The sequence below is a fragment of the Stegodyphus dumicola genome, chromosome 5, assembly GCF_044657685.1.
Source record: "Stegodyphus dumicola isolate Sdum_Otavi_A_Nest chromosome 5, ASM4465768v1".
Classification (NCBI taxonomy): Eukaryota; Metazoa; Arthropoda; class Arachnida; order Araneae; family Eresidae; genus Stegodyphus; species Stegodyphus dumicola.
The window spans coordinates 213,547,582-213,570,487 of record NC_140772.1 but is presented as its reverse complement, the minus strand read 5'-3'; the positions used below and the strand labels follow the sequence as shown (position 1 = coordinate 213,570,487).

Here is a 22,906-nt window from a genome sequence, read left to right as displayed (position 1 = left end):
CTTCTTTCCTTGGATTATGTTCTTACTATCGATCTTTCATAAAAGATTTCGCTAATATTGTTGAACCACTCTTAGTAATCAAAAGAAAAAGGGCTAAATTTACGTGGACAGCGGAAGCTAACACAGCTTTTGAAAGATTAAAAGAAGCGCTTATTAATGCCCCTGTTTTAAAATTCCCGGAGGGAGACGAAAACCTGGAAATTGCAGCAGATGATTCAGACTATGCGGTGGGTGCGGTTCTTATGCAAAATAACCATCCGCTGGCATTTTTTAGTAAAACATTGAATCAGACACAAAGGAATTATACAGCTACAGAAAGAGAAACATTAGCCGTATTAATGGCTGTACACAAATTTCGAGTTTATTTCGGCAAATCGCCAGTAACAGTCTTTTCGGATCATGCGGCTGTTGGTAGACTTTACTCGGGAAAAAACCTAATGCCCAGGTTAATAAGATGGGCTTTAAAACTCCAAGAATATAATATCACAATAAAATATAAACCGGGTAAGGAAAACAATGTAGCTGACGCACTTTCTCGTATAAAACTGGACGATGAAGGAAATGAACTTAAATGCGCTGTGTTGACTTCAAAAATTTTAGATTCTAGAGATACGGTTATTACTGAACTGAAAGCTGATCCTGAATTTGGAAATATCTATGCTTATTTGAAAGACCCCGAAAGCTTCGAGCACACAGATATCGATGCGATAAGAAATAGAGAAAAAAACTATGAAATAATAGATAATTTATTATTCTATACGAAAACAACAAACGAAAATCTTGAGTATAAGCCAGTCATCCCAGCCTCGCTTCGATTAAGCATTTTGAAGGAGTTGCACGAAGAAAAAACAGCGGGCCACCTCGGTTGTCAGAAAGACTTTAAAAAGGGTACGCGAGGCGGTATATTTCCCGCAATTATACAAAATAGTAACGGCGTATGTCAGGTCCTGCAATCAATGTCAGTTAATAAATGATATTAATTACAGCCCGGCCGGGTACTTAAATAGCATTCGCGCTACATTTCCGAATGAAATTTTAGGCATAGATCTCCTTGGTCCCTTCCCCCAGAGCGAGTTAAATAAAAATCGTTTTCTTTTAGTAATAGTAGATCATTTTTCAAAATGGATAGAAATTGTTCCACTTAAACACGCGTCAGCCAAAACAGTCGCAGATGCATTCTTACACAGATACATTTTAAAATACGGTGCACCGATAAAAGTCATTAGCGATAACGGAAAACAATTCATTAGTCAAATATTTGAAAACATATGCAATGGACTTGGCATACGCCATATCAAAATGGTTCCGTATAGACCACAGGCTAACATAGCAGAAAGAGTTAATAAAAACATAGTAAAAATAATTCGCAGTTACGTGAGCACACATCACAAGCGCTGGGATGGCTACATAAATGAATTAGCTTATGCTTTAAGAACGGCACATCATGATACTACGGGAAAAACTCCAGCAGAATTATTTTTAGGCAGAAAGTTAATTATGCCTTTAGATAAATTATTCTTTGTGCAACAAAGAGAGCAGGAGTTTAAACAAAAAGATGTGCAAAAGTTGATTGATCAGGCGCTTAAAACCTCGGATACGGCAAGAAATAAACAGAAACTATATTACGATAGAAAACGCCGTGAAGCAGATTTTAAAGTTGGGGACAAAGTATTGAAGCGGAAATTTTCTTTATCAAGTGCCCCAGACAATTTTATGGCAAAGCTAGCTCCAAAGTTTGAAGGCCCCTATGTAATTCAGGAAATCAAAGGAGTAGTCTTATATCTTAAGAACGAGAGAGGGGAAATCTGTAAAGCAAGTCCCGACCAGGTGAAAAAATACTATAATCCAAATGATTTTGAAATCCTTAAAAGTTTCTTGCAGGACTCAAGTCTAAACGATATAGAAGGTCCAGAGACAACAACTATTCCACCACCCAAGAAACAGAGAACTGAAGAGAGACCTAGCACTTCTACAACCCGGACGTCGGTATCAAAAAGAAAAAATAATTTTCAAACTCCGGCGTTTAAGAAAAACAAAAATACAGATGCACCGGGTAAAGAAACCGTGGTAAAGAGAAAAACACCACCTACAAAGGATTGCAGGAAAAATTATACATCAAGGAGAACACGCACACGGCCACAGAGTCAGGTGCCAGCAAGGCCGCCGTTCCGGAAACTGAAACGCCAACAGGAGGCACAAAAATATGAGGAACAGAAGAAATTCAAGAAGGACTCCAGATCGGAGGACGTCAAGACCAGCCGTCCCAGGGAGAAACGGAAAGGCCAACAACCAGACGATTACTCCGTCAAGAGGCCAGCATGTAGAGGACGCAAAAGAAAAAGTCAGGTGGACGACACTCGGAGGGCAGTAAGGAGAAGATTAACATCCATGAAACCTCTAACTTGGGACCAATTCTGCCAAAAACGAATGACGGAGTTTCAAGCATCGAAAACTCAAAGATAAGTTAAAACCTTCTATAATTTTTTTTTTTCTCTTTTGTTCCGAAATGTTATGCATAAGTACGAAGTTCTATGTTTTGATGAAAGTCAATATGTCTCGGTTGAGACTTAGTTTTGTTTTACTCTATTTAGCTAAGGCAAAAGTATTATTTTCTTTAAGTGTAAAAGCTAAAAACAAGCATTTTCTGTTGGTCGAAAGACTAATTCTGTTATGTTAAAGCCAAAATTTGGCCGAAGATAAAAATAACTTCGTATTTTTGTAGTAATAAGAATTTTACTTTCAGTGCCGCCAGCTTGGCGAAGAATGAGTAAAGTAAAAATTTATTTTCTCTTATTCATTTTATGGTAAATTGTAAAAAGCATATGTATTAAAATTTTGTAAATGTATGTAAATACTTGAATGTTATGTAAAAGTAGAATTTAGTCTAGAAGCATAAAATTGTAGATGCTAAAAGTGAATGCTTAAAAGCAATGAAGTCAAAATTTAAGTAGTAAATTGTAGATAAAGTCATGCTTTAGAGCGAAAGCCTGCATGTTTAAAGATGAATGAGGGGGAAGTTAGAATGAATGTGTTTTGTAGGGTTCTCCACCTACATTTGAATTTTTAAGACTATTAAAGTAGCTCATTGAGTTGTAGAATGTCGAGTAAGGTGTGTCTATTTGGTCGTTGAATTCTAACAAATCATGGTGGTTAGGGGAAGTGTTGTAAGACTAAAACACGAATATTCCCGTTTGACACCACACACGGTGGAGAGCCAGGGTAAAGTTAAATTAATGCTTGAAAAATTGAATGAATGTGAAGGAAGCAATAACTAAGAAAAACGAATCGTTTAAAAACAAAAATTTATTGTGTCAAGAAAGTGTAAATTATAATGTATGTAGAAAGATACTGATACTTATTCCTTCCAGATGCTGGAAGGAAAGACCAAGATTGATTGATGAAGTCCAGGAAAAGTTGCTGTAAGAAGAGAGCTTTGTAACGATCAACAGAATTATTTTGTGTAAACGAGGTTCTCGCCAGTTAGTTCAGAATTAGAGAAACTTACAACAGGTCGTTTGTAGGACCTGCTTCCAAGTTTTCCAAATTCTGGCAGCGGCAAATGTAGGGTTTATATTTATTTTAACTAACATTTATTTTAAGTTTAAACTATCTTTCCTGTCAAGCCTTACTTTCCCCTGGAACTGCCAATGCCAGAATATGTAAATTTGAGTAGAACGCGCAAGCATTCAAATTATCAGCGGAAGTATTCTGATTTAAATAGAAGGAAACGAGTTCGGTGTGATATTCTTACTTCACGAGCGCGGAGGTAGTTTGCGAGAAATTGAAGAACCCCGCGTTTCGGCCTATGTGCTTGGCGGGAAGTAGTGGTAATCGTTCCAGTGAGCTTCAAGTCTGCTGAATTAGCAGCGGTATTGTAAAACGCGGTGAGTTAGTTATTTTAGAGAGCCTCGTAGTTAGAATCTTGTCTTTAGTTTCTTTTCAGGTTATTATTTTTATTTAACTGCCGAGTTGGCACCGTCTGTAAGCGTCAAGAGCACGCAATTGTAATTTATTACGTTGAATAAAAAGGGACTTAAACCCTTCACAAGACTCTATTTTTTATACAGTTTTCACAGCCACCCCTTGGTTGCGTGCAAGTTAGAGGCGCGCAACGCTATAAGCTAAAATTATCTAATTATCTATTTCAGTTAATGTTGATGATTGCGTTGTTCCTTAATTTTCGAATTGCATTCGGCTTATTATTTTTTGCAGACTGTAAGAGCAATTTTATAAAAGTAAGCTTAAACTTTCGATTATATCAAATAGAATTTCCGATATATATTTGTTAATATGTAAAGGATCTAAAGCGAAAGTATGTTTTGAAATCCGAAATCTGTTTATCAATTTCACGCTGCTCGGCGGCGGGCGCGTAATGAATTGGAAGTTGATTTGTCAGCACTATCCTTATCTTCAGCGCAGATGTTTTTATTTTATTTGGCTTATAATTCCTTACCAAATGTAGTATTTCATTTCGATATGCTCCGTCTTTGATATGATTTAAAACAAGTTCCTCGTCATTATAATTCGGTTCCGATAGCGAAGAAAAGTGACAGAGGTTATTGAAAACAAAAAAATTTTGATTGACAAATTAGTCGGTGTTCTTGACACAGCAGTTATAGGACTTGAACGGGGGAACTTTGTAACTGAACAAGAAATTATGTCTGTTTAATAGAATTAAAGAGAAAGTATTATCACATGAAACGAAGCAAAACTTAAACAACTTACATTGAAAGAAATGTTTAATAAAGTAAACAAATAAATATTAAGCTTTTTCTTTTTGCAAATTTTGATACCCTTTAGATCATAATTGTTCTTTATTTCATAAATTACGGTTTCATATTTTTAATTTTAGAATTTCTGCATGCCATCTTACGAGATTTAAACTGATGATCTATAATCCGGAAAAATCGATAATCTGGAATCGCCGAAGTCCCGACGAGTCCGGATTAACGACTTTTGACTGTACTGAATACAACTTCCCCGAAAAGCTCTGTTTTCTATCTTATTTGTTTTAGATTTCAGATTAAAGGAAAATAATCAGTTCTGTTTCTCAGAGATGGGATTCCTGCCTGTTTGTTTTTTTGTGGTTTTCTGCATGTGTAACCCAGTTTCCCACTGAAAGGGCTCCACGAAGGCCCATAGCTCTCGTAAATAAATAGTGGAAAAAAATACAAATTCATGTAGATTTTATGTAAAGTAACATCGATTGATCGATGGTATATTTTGCATTGAAAGGGGGGAAAAAAGAAAACTGCAGTTTTTGACACCATTAGGAGTCATACATTAAAAAAAGAGATTCTTCTGTCTAGTAGAAAAGGTTATGCTATTAGAATATGACAGAGTAGATGTGGGCTATTTGCATAAGGTGAGGAATGATTTCGTGAAGAATTTTTGTAGGAAAGCTGACTCGTATTCGCATTCCACAGGCGGAAAACCACGAAAACAAATCATGCGCTCAACATTTTCGCCTGGGATCGAATACCGGATACTGGTTGAACTACCAGTATTCGGCTGTTACAGATAGGACTTCTACACTTACAAAGAACCTTTCGCTTAAGAACTGTTTATCACCTCTTTCCTTCTCAATGTTAGGCTTTTGTCGTTATTAGGGAACGTTGTTTACTGTTGTTTGATTTCAATGACAGACAAAGACAATGCAAAGCAGACAAAGCCTCTCAACCTGAAAGATAAAATGCCTTCAGGTAGGATTTATAGGAAACTGGTTCGCGTTCGTTTCATGCATCCGAATTTTGTTTATGTTTCTTTCATTTTGCTCAAAACATACGAGTACTCTCTATTTTAAGAAAAGAATGTTTTTGGGGAGTATTTTATAAGGGTAAATTACTTGTATTAATGTTACACATGGAGGGAAAATCACGAAAAGATCCGTACAGTTAGCTCGTTCATCAGTATTTGGAGCCAGATTTAATTACTATGGTTCAATGATCTTAATCACTTGTGTTCTAATGGGCCTCATGAGCTTCGCATTTTTGTCGATCAGGCTAATTTATGTCGAAATCGCACAAGATTTACCAAAATTTAAAAAACAGCTTTCTGATGAAATATTCCAGTAATTTTGATTTATCAGAAATTTCGAAATGTGTCAGGTTTCTGGGGTATGTGTACATGTGAGCATGTAACATTTAAATTTAGTCATTGTAAACATAAATCAGATAGCATATCTTTTATGATACATTGAGTAATCTTCAGTACTATGTAATTAATTCCCTAAATATGAAAGTATGTGAAACTTAAATTAGGAATTATAGCAAATCATTCCATAGAAATATGCTATACCAGTATTATTCTAGAAATTATCAATTAATTGTAAATATTGTAGTAGGCATGTCAGGTAACAATTTGTCAGCAGTATACATATCATTAATTTAACTCTTTCGCATCGAGAGACGACCAGATCTGTTTTCATCAAACATCGAAAATGCCCGTGTTTACGAATTTGTCTTGGAATGGTTTTTCTTCCCCCCTCCCTGCCTAATAGCTACAGCATTGACAATAACATACTTAAGTGAAATGACTGCTTCTCTCTTGGGGGTTTTTCAGCGGTTTCATCCATTGTGTGCAGTTTCACCTTAGAGCCGGATTGCACCTGCGAACGTTAATAGCTTTCCGTATTTCTCCTTTAGTTTAAAAGAATGATCGACATGTCTCTTAACAACTCGCGAAACCAATGAGCCATACACTAACGTGGAGGGGAAAGCACTAGGTAGAAAATAAACGAGGCGTTGGGGCGGTTTGCCGTTGATTGGGCCTGAATGAATGGCCGTTACGGGCGATTTCGATGCGAAAGAGTTAAAGGAGATAATAACGATATGTGTGCCTTTTGTTTTAGCATAGTTCTACTCCCGTTACTTTTAAGCTGAACATATCACTTGAAATAAATTTCTTTCTAAAATCAGAGGGATATTATTAACAATTCTTCTTTATAAATATAAAGTTTATCCTTTATTATATAAATAATTGAAATGCTTAAATTTGGCATTCTAATAAATATTTTATCTTAACTTTTTGAAAAATTGAATTTATTTTGAAATGTATAAAAATGAATTAAATCCTTAATTTTTTCCAGTCTTATGATAATAAAATTTTGAATCATCAGTTTGTATATCTGTGTATTATAAGAAAGTATCTCATTCTTTTTTGAGGGCTCTTGTGATGTAAGTGATAGTAGATCGGACTAGCAGTCAGAAGGTCTGCGGTTTGTATCCGTGCGAGAGCATAGAGGATTTTTCATATTTTCTCCTCAGAAAAACGGAATGTATGGAAACGTGATAGACGATAATTCGTGAACACATGAATTAGGCCGATAGAGTATCAGGCTTCTTCTCTTTCGCCCTATAAGAGGGAAAAAATAAAGAATTATGCCATTCTGCCTATCTTGCTACAAATCTTGGATGTTCTTCCAATTAAATTTTGGAAGACATTGTTGGTAGAAGAATAATTACAGCACTGCTGAATTTTCGCATTTCTTGCTTCGAAAAAATCCAAGGTCCGCCTATTACTCCGCCTATCGCAATTTTTTCAAATTTACTTTTTCTGGTATCGCTTTTCCATTACAGTATGTTGAAACAACCTCGTAAAATATTTTTTACATAATTTACATTCAAGTTACATTAAAACACAATTTTCGGAATTAAACTTCCTACATATGGGTTCCCCCCTTTTTTTTATACTTCTATTAAAATTATATTAGGAGATAAAAGAATCAATATTTCTTTAGTAAATAAATTATTATTATCTTACTTTGCGCAAGTATTAGAAAAACTTCTTTTCGAGCTAAGTGAATTTTAGATCATTCAACATATATATATATACACCGCATTTTATAATTTCATTACACAAAAGTTTTATACCTTAGAGAGTATATCTTTTCTAGTAGATTTCTTATTGCTTGAATTTTGATGGAAAAGGAAAGTCAAGATTTTTACAAATAAAAACAATAAAAAAATGTACTTTCCTCCGTTCAGTGCTGTATCTTTTTACTGATGTGTGTGTGCGATTATGGCAAAGCCTCGAGGGCTATCTGCCTAAGGGGAGGGATGCCTTTGTGGAGGACTTTCTAAGGAACACTGGCTCGTATACACATTACACATGGGGAAAACTACGAAAATGCCCATGCAGCAACCCCGTTCGCGGAATTCAAACCTCGGACTAAACAATCAGTGTTCAGCAACTTTACCGCTTGGCCACTGCTGGGCCTCTCTTTAATGATGAATTAACACCAATAGATAGGCTGTTTTCTCCCGAAGGTTCGGCCTTTCTGTAAACGATTAGGGGAAACCGGAAAAGCAATAAAATGATTTTTCACTCATGAATCGGCATCTTCAAGAAGCATCGACAACCAGTGAGTAAAAGCGACCATCTGGTAAGATGTATTTTAGCATAAAATGGTTTGCAAATCCAAATAACGTTAATTTAGAGAAATTTTTATGGATGCAATATATAATTCTAAGATAAAAGGATAAAAGTAAGTAAAAGGGGGCGATGTAGGGTGTTTTTCGCTACTTTTAATTTTTAGAATAGGGCCCCAAACATATTACTGTTGACCCTGTATTTAGATTTGCTAATTTTACTAAAGCACGCAATATCTATCTTCTAAGATAGGAATATTTCACTTCCGGCGAACTTTCTAAGGAAAACTTACATGCATTTAGGTTTACCTATAGAGAAAACCATGAAAATTCCATGCAGCTGATCTATTCCTTTGCTGAAAATAGAAGCCTAGAAGAATTGATAGTGTTGTGTTGCTTCAGCGACTAGATTTCTCACTTTGATTTTGGAATTAGAAATATAATTACAAAGATCTCCACTAGAGGTGATCATAATTCATTACCTTTTTAACATATAAAATCTGGTTAAATATGTTTCCTTGTTTATAAATTACAGAAGTTTTTTTTTTTTTCAATAATTCCTGATATTTTAAAGGAAAGTTTTCATGTATTTTTTTTTTTTTTCTTGTAGCAGGTTTAAATAGTCGTTGATTGAAACCACACTAATTTTACCTAACAATCGGAAAATGACACAAATGACGTGAACTCTTTCATAATTATATTACTCATTAGCATTAAAAAAACTTAACTTGGGTTGAAGATTACCTCAGAAGAGTTTTTTTTTTAATTTCTTAATTTAGATGCCATACAGTCTGGTAATACATATCTTATAATACACAATAAAAAGTCTGGTTATACTACAGCCATATCAGTGGCCGATAAGACCACTAAATATTAGTTGTTCGATTTGGATTCAAACTCAGATGAATGAATGCGATGGCTGTGTGGTATTTTTCCATGTATAACATGAGTATGAGCTATTCGTTAGAAAGTCCTCTATGAAGGCAGCTTTCTACTTAAAAGCAGATCGTCCTCGTGTGTTTTGCTATATTCAAATAATCCTAGCCTTCAAACTACGACACCTATCACTCTAAATCAAGATGAAAGTTTTCTAAACAAGATTTTAAAATCAGGCTGTGGGGGTTCCAGTGGCCAATCGCTAAAACCGCTGAATACTGGTAATTCGACATGGGTTCAAATCCGGACGAATGCGCTTGTTCTATGAAAGTTTTCCAGGGTTTTTCTACGTTCAGTGTGGATGAGATCTAGTTCCCCTTAGAAATTCCCTCCATGATAGTTTCAAGTCCTCTTATGCAGATTCCAAATCCATTAAATTTTCTTTATTAAATACAATTATAATTCTTTCTTTTTAGAGAAATCGCAAGGAAAAAAACTGTAAACATCAAATCGAGTGCGATTACGAATATTTTAAAATAGTTAAAATTTTGAGCGGGAAAGCTTTTTTAATACGTTCATAAACAACTGATAATTAGGGGAAGAAAAACATTTTAAACTGGCATAAAACTTTGTCGATTTCTACAATAATCTATATAAATGCATTTTCAAAAACTTCTGCTGAAATATGAAGAGTTGTATTTGTAAAACATTTATTAGTGAGATCTGTAATTATATACTCAGCTTTTAGTTTTCATAACCTTACAGTCATCAGAATAAAGTCATTAAGCATAAGGGGGGGGCGAAAAAGGAATTTTAAAGGAAAGATTATTTTTACAAAATGACTAAAAATTTCCTGAGCTAGTATAAGTAATTATGTAACTCAAATAATTAAATATTTGCGAAAATTTTGTTGACCTTTCTCAGTCTTACCAATATTTCTGTGTAGATATAGAACATAATTAAATATTGATAATGAGTATCATAGATAGTGGAGGATATAGAATGAGCATCACAATGTATAATTGTGTTTGTCGCAAAAGCAACCACTTTGATAAATGAACATAGCTGTATGAATCGCGTATGAATGTCACATACATGCTTTATAATACCAAGAATGTTATAAAAATGACGGTTATTTGATATCAACATTTACTGAACTTTCCAAAATGTTTAAAAATATAATGTTTAAGAGTCAGCAATTTTGTTTAAAAAATTGTATGCATTTCAATCACGGTGTTTTGTCGCTATAATCAGAAGCTTGTCATCGATATTTAGACTTTTTCTCGATAAGCCACGAAGTTCAAATTTTGTACTCACACCATTTACGAATGGAAGTACAGCAAGGTAAACCGAGTTTTATAAAATTTGATTTAGTGGTCTTAAAATTTAATGTTGAAAAAATTTTTTTCACATATTTCCATTTAAAGAATAAACTAAAAATCTCACAGATTTTAAGTTTGCATCACTTTACACAGCATAAAATAGCTTTTGAAATTAAATTTGCATAAAATTAATATAATTTCTGATTTTGGGCGAATTTTTACAACTTTATACTTTTATGAGGTAAGAGGAATTTTGGAAGTAAAAGACAACCAAAAGGAGAAAAATAATTTGTCGTACAGATTAATGGGAATAAGAGCCCCTTTGAAAAATTCCTGTACAGTTTTATAACAAGAATAATAGATTCTTAAATAACGAAATCAAATAATCGAATCACATTGTCAAGAGTATAAGATTTATAAATTTATCAAGAGAGCTGCACGTTTTTTTATTATTCGTGATATAAATTTGCAGAATTTTTTTAAAGATAATTATTTAATCACGTGTTCCTAATAAATTATATAATACATTATTTTTCTCATTTTAATTCATTAATAATTTTATGAGTCATAAATAAAAATTTATTTTATAAAAACTTGTTTATTTTATTCAGTACTTGTTCTAAAACGGAAATTCTTAATTCCTTATATATATATAGATTCACTTTGTAACTGGTAATAAATTTGTTTCCTTAGAGTCAGTGTAAGGCCTTTATCTCAAAACATCAAGAAGACTTCTCCCCGCGCTAATGACAGCCATTACCCATTGTCGTCAGGGGTGCACGAACCCTTGTCCCCTTAGGCAATGGGGGTTGGAAGATGTACAAAAATACGGGCTAGCCGTTTCTGGCACATTTTTCCACTATTACAAAAACACAGGAAGATCCGTTTTCTAGGGTACATTTAAACTAACAATAATTCGTAACGAACCGTTAAGAGACCTACATAAAAGAACGAGAAAATACGGGTCAAACCGTTAATGGGTTAAATGTAAGAATTATTTCAGTATTATAATTTAAAAAATTCTATGTAACTTTATGCCAATATTGAAAGAAACGATGAATCTGATAAGCAATAGCAGCGACTGGTTTTGAAAATGTGGCGTGAAAGGTTATGAGCGAGGAAATTCGGTTTGGCATCAGTTATACCATTTTCGGCGACTGTATTGCTTGTGCCGGTGAAATGAAAAATTGCTTCGGCCAAATGGAAAAGTACCAAAATTTCTTATTTAACCATCTACTTTTCTTATGCTTTCCTATGGAAAACTTCCTGTATTTGCCGACAATCCAGTAAAGTAATCACACTCAGATATAATGTTATTCTCATGCTTTTGACTGTAATTATTTTGATGTAAGGGTGTGAACGAAGAAAATCACCTGAAGAATCTGTAATCTCAGAAAACATGCAAAATTCTGTTCAGGCAATTCTTCCTCCATCCCACTGTTCCTTGCATTTGTCAAGAACAACAAGCTTACAGCTAAAAGTTCATGGTTGAAGCTCATAACTGAAACTGCTGTGAGAATACTATATTGATACCTATAATATTCCATATTATTCATGTACAAATATGATTGTATTTATTTGTAGTATATTGCTTATGTTTATATTCACTGCATATATAGTATATTTAATGAAAATTTTCATAGCATCCTAAAAGCACTAAAAAATAATTGTTGTAGTAATAAATAATACCCAAGTTGTTTGTTAATAGGTGTTTCATATGTGGCTATTTGTTGATAACTAATCCTGCCAAAAATAATTTTGTTTAATGGAACACTAGTTGCCAAATGTGCACTAAACTCCAGATTTTGTAGCCTGTTTAAATCTTGCCATGAGTTATATAATGGTTAATGTGCACTATACGAAGGCTGTGCATGATGCTGAATTTCTGCAATTCTCTGATTTTTTAATGAATACTGTAGTTCTTCCCATGTACACAACAATCATTTCACTTAAAACAAAAATCCAGAGAATTGCACAAATACGGCATTGTGCACATCAAATATTTTACATATTATATTATATGATACATTACTATTATTACAAATTATTATTATTATTATCATTATTTCATGAAGCTTTACATTAAATTTGCTTCCATCTAGTTACATTTAGTGTCAACATTTTGTTTGGCGCTAAGTGACATCTTGTTAGCAGAAAAGTATCAGATTTTTTTAATGCTGGAACACAAATTGAAAATTTAGTGCAATTAAATTAAGAAAATTAAGGTTATTTTTTTCCCTTATTTTTAGAGTGAGTACATAGCAGCTTGTGATGAAAGAAGAGCATATGTAACTGGGTTTACTGGCAGTGCTGGTGAGATGCTATTTTTATTACATATATATCTGGTGGCAAAATTTTGATCTTTGTAAACTCTTGTGTCATTATTTATCTTTTTACTGATGAGTTTTCAATGTGAAATATTGAAAGACATATAAGGGTAGTTCTCCAAAAATTGGGGTACTTTTAGATGTCAATTTTTTGGGGGGAGGGGGAATTATTTCAAAAATATTTTTTATATTTTTTACATAATTCCTATATGGTTCTTAATACTTTCCAGCCTATGGCCAAGATCGCTGACAAATATTTTTCAAGGAAAAAATTATTTAAGTTTTCATTGCCCATGGAGTTGACACACAATGGAATATTGTTCAAATTTAAGACTGAAATATGAACCTCAGCATCTTTTAACATCGATTTCAGTGTAACCAAATGTCATAACTTAAAATTAGTAGTAGAGTTTAATAAATAAATACTACAGTACAGCTTAAACACAGAATAGATATTTAATTAGAAAATAAACAGTGGGAAAAAAACATCTTTTTAAAACAGTTTACTCCAAATTAGGAAAAAATTTTAAATCGAAGTCTTTAAAGAAATATATATGTCGGTGGGTAAGCACAGGTGCATTTAACACTTGTTTTATATCCCTAGAGTAAACCCAAGACAAGTCTGTCTGAGATGGAAATGAAAAGATATTCTCTGCATTTTTAGACATGAAGTTACCATGGTACATTTTGCTTCCACCCTGTTGACAGTCATCTTCTTCTAAAATCATCCCTACAAAGTGATGCGTTTTTTTCTGCCCTGTGAATTCTGTAACCACATATGCATTTATTAAGCTAACTTCTGTCAAAGGTAATTTCATTGTACTGCATTCCTCCATTTTCAGAATTTTGCTAGGAATTTCGTCATCTGTGTCAGAGTAGACATCATTAACTTTCAGTCTCTTAAAAGAGATTTAGGCTGATTTAAGTTGGAACATCCAGGTTGCTCAGGAGACACCAATAGGACTCCTTTATCATATCTGTGTGAACAAATATCAGTTGGCATACACAGGAAACAGCTTAATCTTCTGAAACGCAGAACGTTAGGTTTTGCTCTGGCCCACAAGACTTGGTGCACTTTCATTGTACCTATAAATTTTGCTATTTCTTCTTTTAGACTTTCACAAAGTGTACTGAATTCATACTCTTTTATGGGTATTATTTCAATACTTTTAATATTTTTCTGTAGTTCAGAGACAAGTTGACTGAAGCATGAAATGTCTTTTCCTCTGTCCACTAGCACATCAGCAGTGCGCTTCAAAGTCCCCCCGAGCCTATCTGGTGCACCTTTTCCATGCCCTGCTTCACTGTAATTCCAGGTTATTTCTTTCACAGATGAGAGGACAGAATGAAAGTGTGTGGCGATTAAATGAAACATTTTTCGGTTGCAATATTGTGTACTTGGTCCATCACTGAGGAAATGAATAGTTTTTAAGCTAAAGACAAGGATTTTCACTCTTTTAAGTACTGGACTCAAGTGGGTACAGTTGGCAGTAGGATCATGTTTCAGATTTTCTGATAAGGTACAGAATGACTTGGTAAGTACTGCAGTAGACAATTCATTTCTGTAGTAAACTATGACTGTGTGAATGCTTACTTGGCGTGAACCACCGAAATGAAATGCCTGGATTTCCCTTGAGTATTTACACTCATAATTTTCAGAGAAATCCATATGGATTAACACTTCCTTGGGTTTCAATCGGTCTTTTATATTCTTCAGTTCTCTATGCTGGTGTAAAATATTACTAATATGAACCATGAACTTTGGCATTTCTGATTGCAAGGCATGAACTAGTTCTGCAGCAGAACAGTTAATCTGATCTTTAGAATGCTTTTTAACAGTTTTGGGAATTCCTTTGCCCACAATGTTCATTTTTTTCAAAACCCATTTCTCGTATCACACTGTGTCATCTTCTGAATATTTTATAAACTTAATCTTTTTGTTTTTACATTCATTGCAGTTCCTCACTAAACATTTCTCAATATTTTCTTTAGTATCACAGCACAAACTTTTGTAAAGTTCATCTGGGGTTCTCTCAGAAATAATCTTCTGTTGCTCTAATGCGCTCACAAAGAGTTTCATGTTCTCATGAAGGCTACATAAACATGTGTCTCGCTTACCTACCTTTTTCTGGACACACCAAAATGGACGAAGTTTGCAAAATGTACTGTAATGTACAAAATATTGCGTATACTTATTGGAAAAAGCCTTGTAAAGGTTTTGCAAACTATCATTTAAGTAGTGTTTTTGTTTCTTCAACCCATTTCTACTTATTGTATCTTTCTTTCCAGGACATGATGTGCTGCAAGAATCATCTTCCAAAAAATCCTGAATATCTAGCTTAATCAGCTCCAACTTGGCTTGAATCATGGGTTTTTCTTTACCATCTCTACTTTTAAGATTTTTCAATTTGAATATTTTTAAAATTCATTCATGCACTTATACTTTTTAATAATTTTTCTAGCTATATAACAGAGAAAAGATTTTCTAGATTCTTTCTTATTCCTTGCTTTCTGAAAATTATCAGTCATTTGGGAAATCATTGCTTCATTAAAAACTAATCTCCTTTTTATAGGAGAAGATACCTTCACACCTTTTAGCAATTTCTTGACTTAGTATTTGGTGTATCATCTTTCCTTTTGTTTTACTTTCCCTTTTCCCTATAACATCTACTTTTATACTTGCTACATTTTGCTTTGTATGTTTTTAGTTCTTCCTCTAGTTTTTTTTATTTTCCTGTAAAGGCCCGTCCACACGAGGACGCTCCCGACGTGGTTGACATAACTTTTTTGACGCTGGCGTAAATTCGCAGGACGCAGAAGACGTAAAACTGAGTACGCTCCTGATCAGCTTTTTCGCCCGCGACGCGTGCGTATAGCCAATAGCCGACCGAGTTCTTATCACGTGTCATAATCAGAAAACCTTCTTGCTTACCCGTTTCAATATGGCGTCAGAGCCACACAGAGATGAGTTTTTGCTTAGAAATATAACTGTATACAGCAATAAAATAATCAGCATTGTTCACGCCATTTTCAGATTTCTCAAACCGTACATTTAAAATTCTCATTAAAGGGGAAAACTGTATTCTTATAAAGCAATAATCCGACCAATATATCCATATGCTTCACCTATTTATAACACCGTAAGTAATAGGAACCTAAATAAATTACAATTTCTACGAAATCAAAGTTTCTGCCTTACAAAATTCTCCTTAATTATTATAAATATTGGCTATATCATGTGTAATAAAAAGCTCTATAAATATCCCAATATTAAATACACCAAAAACTAACTTCAGCAATATAATAACTTCTAAAATAAAGCAGTTGACTGTGAAAGAGTATTCAATAAAATACAATTACGAAATTTTGGAGGAAAGTTACAACTTGTGTCATACAGCAATCATTTATTGAAGTTTAATTAAATTACCTTTGCAGCGACTTCTACTTGTTACATTATTTTTCACAAACACTGCTATCACAGATAGCTGAGTGGTCAGCGCGCTGCTTTGGTAGCGGAGGAATGGAAAGGTGGCAAGTTCGAACTCAGCCGTAGACGGTATAATTCAGTTAGCTTTTCTCATTTTGAAACGTGTTTCTTATATTTAATCATGAATCATTATATTCTTATTTTACCTATTATTATTGTTTTCATTTCTTATTTTATTCATTATTATTATTGTTTTTAATTTAGTTTAAAAATGTTCAATGCAAATAGAAATCCTTACGTAAAAATATATCTGCATCTCTTTATCATATATCATCTATAAATTCTCTCTTTATTTTTACTTTATTGCATGTTTTATCATGCACATAATTTCTCATAAACTGTCCAAAGTTTGAACCTCATTCTAAATTCAAAAATAAATGAAAAGAAAAACAAAAGACCAAGGGAGAGCGAGTTAAAAAAATATGAAGTTGGTTTTATTATATGGTGGATGGTGTATATAAAGAGAATTAAGTAATTTAATTCTCTTTATATACTGTATTCCAAACCAATTTTATAAATCCTAATTTTCATACGATATAGAATCTGCAAGTCTGTCAAACTGGTCAATACTCATCCTGAAGGAATTAAAAAACAAGTAATATACCCCCCCCAAAAAAAAATTAAGTCAATTCCTACTTAGGTCCACAAAGAAAAGTTTAAAAATGCAAAAATAAATAAATAAAAATACAAACATAATTTTTTAAAATTAAAATTTAAAAAAATTTAATATGTGAAAAAGCTGTATTAACATCAAGTGTCATTCACTGCAAGTTTAAAAAATTGTATTTGAACTTGAGTGGATGAATAAAAAGCATTTTATGTACTGAAAATTTGAACAGGATATAGGGAGAGTGTGAACTAATAGTAGGACTTTAATAATTCCAGATATTCCTTTCGCAAACAAGGCACTTAAAAAAAAAAATCTCTTTGAACAGGTCGCTCTAAATAAGTCTTTCGGACCCATTCTTGCAGTTTTGCCTCTGCTTAATAATTGCACATAATAGTAAAGTTTCAGCTATAAAAAAAATCATCTGATTCGGACAACTTGCCGCAAAACATACAGAAGAACAGCGAAGTAATAAGATACATTTCGAGCGTACTCGTGTGGACGGGCCTTAAGCAGCTGACCTACTCTTGTTTACTTTTTTCCTACCACTTTCTTTTCTAGATTTTCCTGAAGAGTATTTGTTTGTAGGTATTTGAGAACTTGCATATTGTGGCTGTGGAGATAATAAATTTTGAAATTCTGTAGTTTCATTTAGGCCTACAGGTAATAATACAGGACTAGAAGGAGAACTGTCCACACTTAAGATCAGTAATTGTTCCTTCTTTTTGGCTGCAAGGTATTTCTTTGAACATGCTTTCCAACTTTTCCACTTAGCTCTTTGCTCTTGAACTGATGTCATTTCATGAATAGATTTTATTTTGCCTGCTTCTTTTCGAGCATGGTACCATTCACGTTCTTTTCTCTTTGCTTCTTCATATAACTTGGAGTTGCTTTTAATATGTTCACGTCTTTTTCTCTCACATTCTCTTTTCTGTTTCTGCCTTGCTAATTTGTACTTCTCACATTCTTTCTTGGTTTTGGCCATATCTAAAATTAAAAAAAAAAAAAAATTTTTTTTTACTATCATGTTTGTGTAATGTAACTCTTTCATTTTTTATAAATTTTTCATAGCATTAGAAACTATTTACTAGATATGTAGCTTTTAAATCAACTAGGCCTACTGCTAGCTACGTTCCTGTCCATTATCATAGCTGCTTTTTTTTTTAATTGGTTAAACATCATTCATTGTCACCAAGTTTAGGCCTATCTCTATGTTTGGCACCTAGAATTTTTTTTTTTTTTTTTTTTTTGTTAATTTGTTTATGGTGCAATCACACCAATGAAATGGAAATCTTGTTTGCTTAAAAATCATATAATGATGTTTATATAATATCAGACCAAAAAAAAAAAAAAAAAAAAAAAAAATGCAATATAACTTATTTTATATGTAAAATCTAAGAAGTAGGTGCCAGTAAATATACACGACATAATATATTTATTACTATAAGAGAAATTTAACCTTATAGTTAGGCCTAACAACTCCATGGGCAAAGCTGTGAACAGGATGCCCATGGAGATGACGAAACCACATTTTCAGTGTAAGCTAAAGCACAGTTTTAATGGTATAAAATGGTGTTTAAGTTTTTTATATCTTTTCAGCATGTACACCTAACATGATTAAAAAAAAAAAAAAAACATACAATAGTTCACATTTTATAGAAGTCATGGAGTTGATAACCAATAAACATACTCACCTAGAATTGAAACTTTCTTTTTTTTCTGTGTATAAACAAAGCTTTATTCATATATGTACTCAATGGAGATGCACACAAAATGGCTGCCTCTCTTCAACACCACTGGACTGAAATTAACAGTGTTGCCATGTGAACATTTTTTTTAAAAAATCCCTCTGTCCATGGAGGTGATGCTTGAACCCAATTGCAAACTTTAGATGAACAAAACGTTCTAAATTTACCAAATTTATTATAACTTCAACAGGTAGAAATATTTTTCAATACATATTTATTTAATTTAATTAAAAAATAATATTTCATGTAGTTTTAACACTATGTCAACATGTTTAAGTAAACTATGGGCTGGTTGCAGTCCACAGAGTTGATTTTTGTCACATATTTGGAATTTTATCTTACAAAAACAATTAAAAATAAATTTTCAATTTTAGTTGACTAATTAGTACCCATCAGGTAATTTGTATAAAAAGAAAAGTTTATGGAAAGTGCCAATTTCTCGATAATATAAGAGAAATCAGTCAGAACCCCTTTACTAACTGCTAACTAATTCTTGCTGAAAACTAATTCATGCCAAAATTCCTTGATGAAGGTCATATTTTATTTAGTAATGATATTAATAAAGCTATCTTCTGAGAACTTAAAATTTAAATGGTTCTTTCTTATCATTAATGCTCTTTCAAAAAGTCCTTATTATCATACTACAGATCATCATTACATTTTATTGTTTGTTAGAAAAGTTGATAAAGTCATTTGGATGATTTCTGGTGTGTTTAACATTTGTACAGTTTTGTTTTTTGATGTGTAATACAGGCATTTCAAATGGACAAACATTTAAATGCATACTGCTGTGTGTTAGAAGCTTTTGAAAAATCTCCTTAAATAACCATGCCAAATAAAGAGGAATTTGGGAATTCCATTTTGGAATTTTCCTCTTCGTTTGCTCTTTCAGTTATATAGCAGTTTCAATTAGTAATAGTTTTTCCACATGAAGAAAACTAGCTAAAGTAGCTCAAAGAAAGTTGAGAGATAGGGCTAATTTTCTTTTTAATATAAGATGGGTATCATAAATTATAAAGCTGGACTAAAAGGATGAAATTACTCAGTCACAAAGCAAGGATTAAAATCTCTGAGTAATAAACTCAGCAGTACATAAAACATACAGAGTAATTCTCAACTCTCCTAGCTCTTTGCAGGTTATTATTTATGCCATAGCTAAAGGGTGATGACAACCAAGATATTTTTGAGTTTGAGCTTTTCAGAAACCTAAGGCCTGACATAAACAGGATGGTGCAAGGTAAAAGAGACACATGGTAACTCTACCGATAATACCTGTATTACAAGTATTTATCTATCTTTTTTAATGCGCTGCATTGGGAAACAAAAATTTAATTTTTTAAACAAAAATTTTTAAAACAAATACATTGGAAAACAAAAAGCAAAGTTTCTCAGTTGTTGATTATATTTAAAATCTTCAAAATGTCATTCGTTGGCTTTTCCTTTTCAACTGGCAGCAACATCTAGCAATTCCACAGTTTGCAACAAAGCCTTTATATTGAGAAATATTAAAATGAATTAATATATTGAATGTAGAAGTATACTGATGTACTATAATGTATTAAAAACACCTGCTTTCATTTTAGCTGTATCCTAAGAAAATTTTTCTGTATTTGAAAGATTTTTTTAAAGAACTTTTTTAATTATTAAACGTACTTTTATAACAATTGGGGGGAAAAAAAAACTTTCTAATATAATAAAATATATTTTTAGGCACAGCTATTGTAACTGAAAATCATGCTGCTCTGTGGACAGATGGCAGGTATTTCTTGCAAGCTGAGCAACAACTGGATGGCAACTGGATACTCATGAAAGATGGTACTTAAATAAGTAGTTTATAATTTTTCATTTTCACTTTGAATATTGTAATGTTTCATTTTATTTTATATGAGTACTAAGCTTTTAAAATGGATAAGCTGTTCAAAAAATATGCGTTTTATTTTCTCATGTGTGAAATATTTCAGAAAATTTGTTAAAAAAAAAGAAGAGTAATTCTTTCTTGCAAAAAGAAATGAATTTGCTTTCTTTCTGGATGTTATAAGGAAAAATTTTTTTTCATTTTCATATTATGTTTTTATTATTGTTGAATCTTTATGTAAATGTTGCGGTATGTACCATACTTTATTTTGTATAATTTATTTTTAAATCACTTTGATATCATAGTTGAATATTTTAATTATAAAATAAAGCATATAAATTTTTTATGCTGGTTGCAGTTGCTGTTTGTACACTAAATTAAAGGAACTGATTTGGAAATGTGTTATACGGATAGCATTTTATACATACTTCTTTTAGGAACTTAAGAATATTATATATTTCCAAAATTTCTGCATTAATTAAAATTGTAATAATTATTAATGGTTAAATATTCATTAAATTTTATGTCATGTACTTGTGATTGTTACTGAATGATTGTAAAAATGTAAAATCTTATATAAAATTTTGCTTATGTTGTACTAGAACCAGTACTTACGTACTATGACGACTACCTTGGCAACACTTGCCAATAAAAATCTTCATTGCCATTTTTTGGTTTATGTTTATAAATTCTGTTAAAAATAAAAGCCCTAATTATGAAAGAACAAAAACTTAAAAACCAAAAATCATATTTAACCTAAACACATAATAAAGTAAAGTTTCACGTGAACACATAAAGTTTCATGTATTTAACCTAAACGTAAAAATCCGCATAAATGTAGCAAAAAAAGGTGTGGTAATAGCAAGTGTGGGATAATACTGCTTATTTTAGCACCTTCTATAACCTATGTTAGGGTTAACCTGTATAACTACAAGGGTCGCCAGTTTTGGCAAGATAGCGAGGTAGTCATCATAGTATGTAAGTACCCTAGAACCTGTTTATGCATAGGAGTACTGCATTTTTTTTTTTCTTTTTTTTTATACCGCATTTCATGTTTATAATGAAATAGTCATTAATTTGTTATATTGTTGTATGTACCGAAATTCTAACTGCATATTGCTATTTCCTTTCATAATAATTAAGCCTTCTAATGCTAGAATAGACAAGAACCATTGGACTGGTATAATCAAAATTCCATATTTCTAAGTATTGTTAGCGTCTTAAATATTTTATTCTTCTTTAAAACTAACATAGCATTAAAGGTATGTGTGTTGGTATTATAATAGATAACTTTTTTTTAAATGCATTCACATCTTATTATTTACATTATAAAAAGAAGGAATTACCAGTCATGTAAAAGCCTTAAACCAGAGATAAAACATACACAGAACTCTCGTCCCATCATTGCTATCATTGCTACTCGTCTTTCATGTTATATTAAATAATTTTTTCAAGTTTTATAATCTTTTATTTGTTTTTAGGTTTAACAGAAACTCCATCTGAGAGTAAATGGCTTTGCAATGTGAGTATTTATTTACTGAAATAATTTCATTATTTTTGTGTTTTTATTAACAATCGATCTTTTTGGGTGCACAGTATTAATGACAAAGTATGATGTTAAAGATTGACTTATAGTACGTAATGTTTTCCTAGATTTTAAATTTACATGAAACATGATTTTGTTACATGCAAGTTGTGTACTTTTACACTACTTCTGCATTTCAGTTCATGCCCACCAGCAGCCGAGCAGTAAAGACACTGAACACTGGTAGTTCGGTCCGAGGTTCAAATCCCACGAACGGGCTGGCTGCATGGGCATTTTTGTGGTTTTCCCCATGTGTAACGTGTATATGAGCCAGTTTCCCTAAGAAAGTCCTCCACGAAGGCATCCCTCCCTTTAGGCAGATAGCACTTGTGTGCTTTGCCATAACTGAATAATCCAATCCATTTCAGTTTTGTACCTTAATATCCATCCTTAAAAGAAACGAGACACTACATAAATAATGTGGAACTATGCATGTATTAATAAGAATATTATCTGTTAAGCTGAATTGTGACTTCGCCCATTTGCAGCCAATTAGTTAAGCCTAGTGATTGTTCATAATTCATCCCAAGCCTTAATTTCTAGAGATTGATTGTATAGGAGTTTTGTGTTTTTCTGCTTGTGTGACAGGAATGCCAGCCATTTTTCCTTAGAATGTTCACTTTGAAAGCATCCCTTGTCTGGCAAATAGCCGTATGCTTTTGCATGATAACTTTGTATGACTTCCTAAAGCAAACAGTTTTGATGTATGCTGAATCAAGCTGTTTGTTTG

At 32.6% G+C, this 22,906-nt stretch overlaps 1 protein-coding gene across 3 annotated transcripts in view; it reads left to right on the top strand.

The window, feature by feature from the left end:
• Positions 1-22,906, top strand: part of ApepP (Aminopeptidase P) — a 108,154-nt gene that overhangs the window by 9,265 nt on the left and 75,983 nt on the right. For all 3 annotated transcript variants that reach the window (XM_085817654.1, XM_085817653.1, XM_085817651.1), the window contains exons 2-4: positions 12,817-12,880; positions 20,447-20,551; positions 22,073-22,113. In XM_085817654.1, the coding sequence (XP_085673780.1) occupies positions 20,542-20,551; positions 22,073-22,113 (51 nt within the window). In that variant the 5' untranslated portion in view covers positions 12,817-12,880; positions 20,447-20,541. The remainder of the gene's footprint in view (positions 1-12,816; positions 12,881-20,446; positions 20,552-22,072; positions 22,114-22,906) is intronic.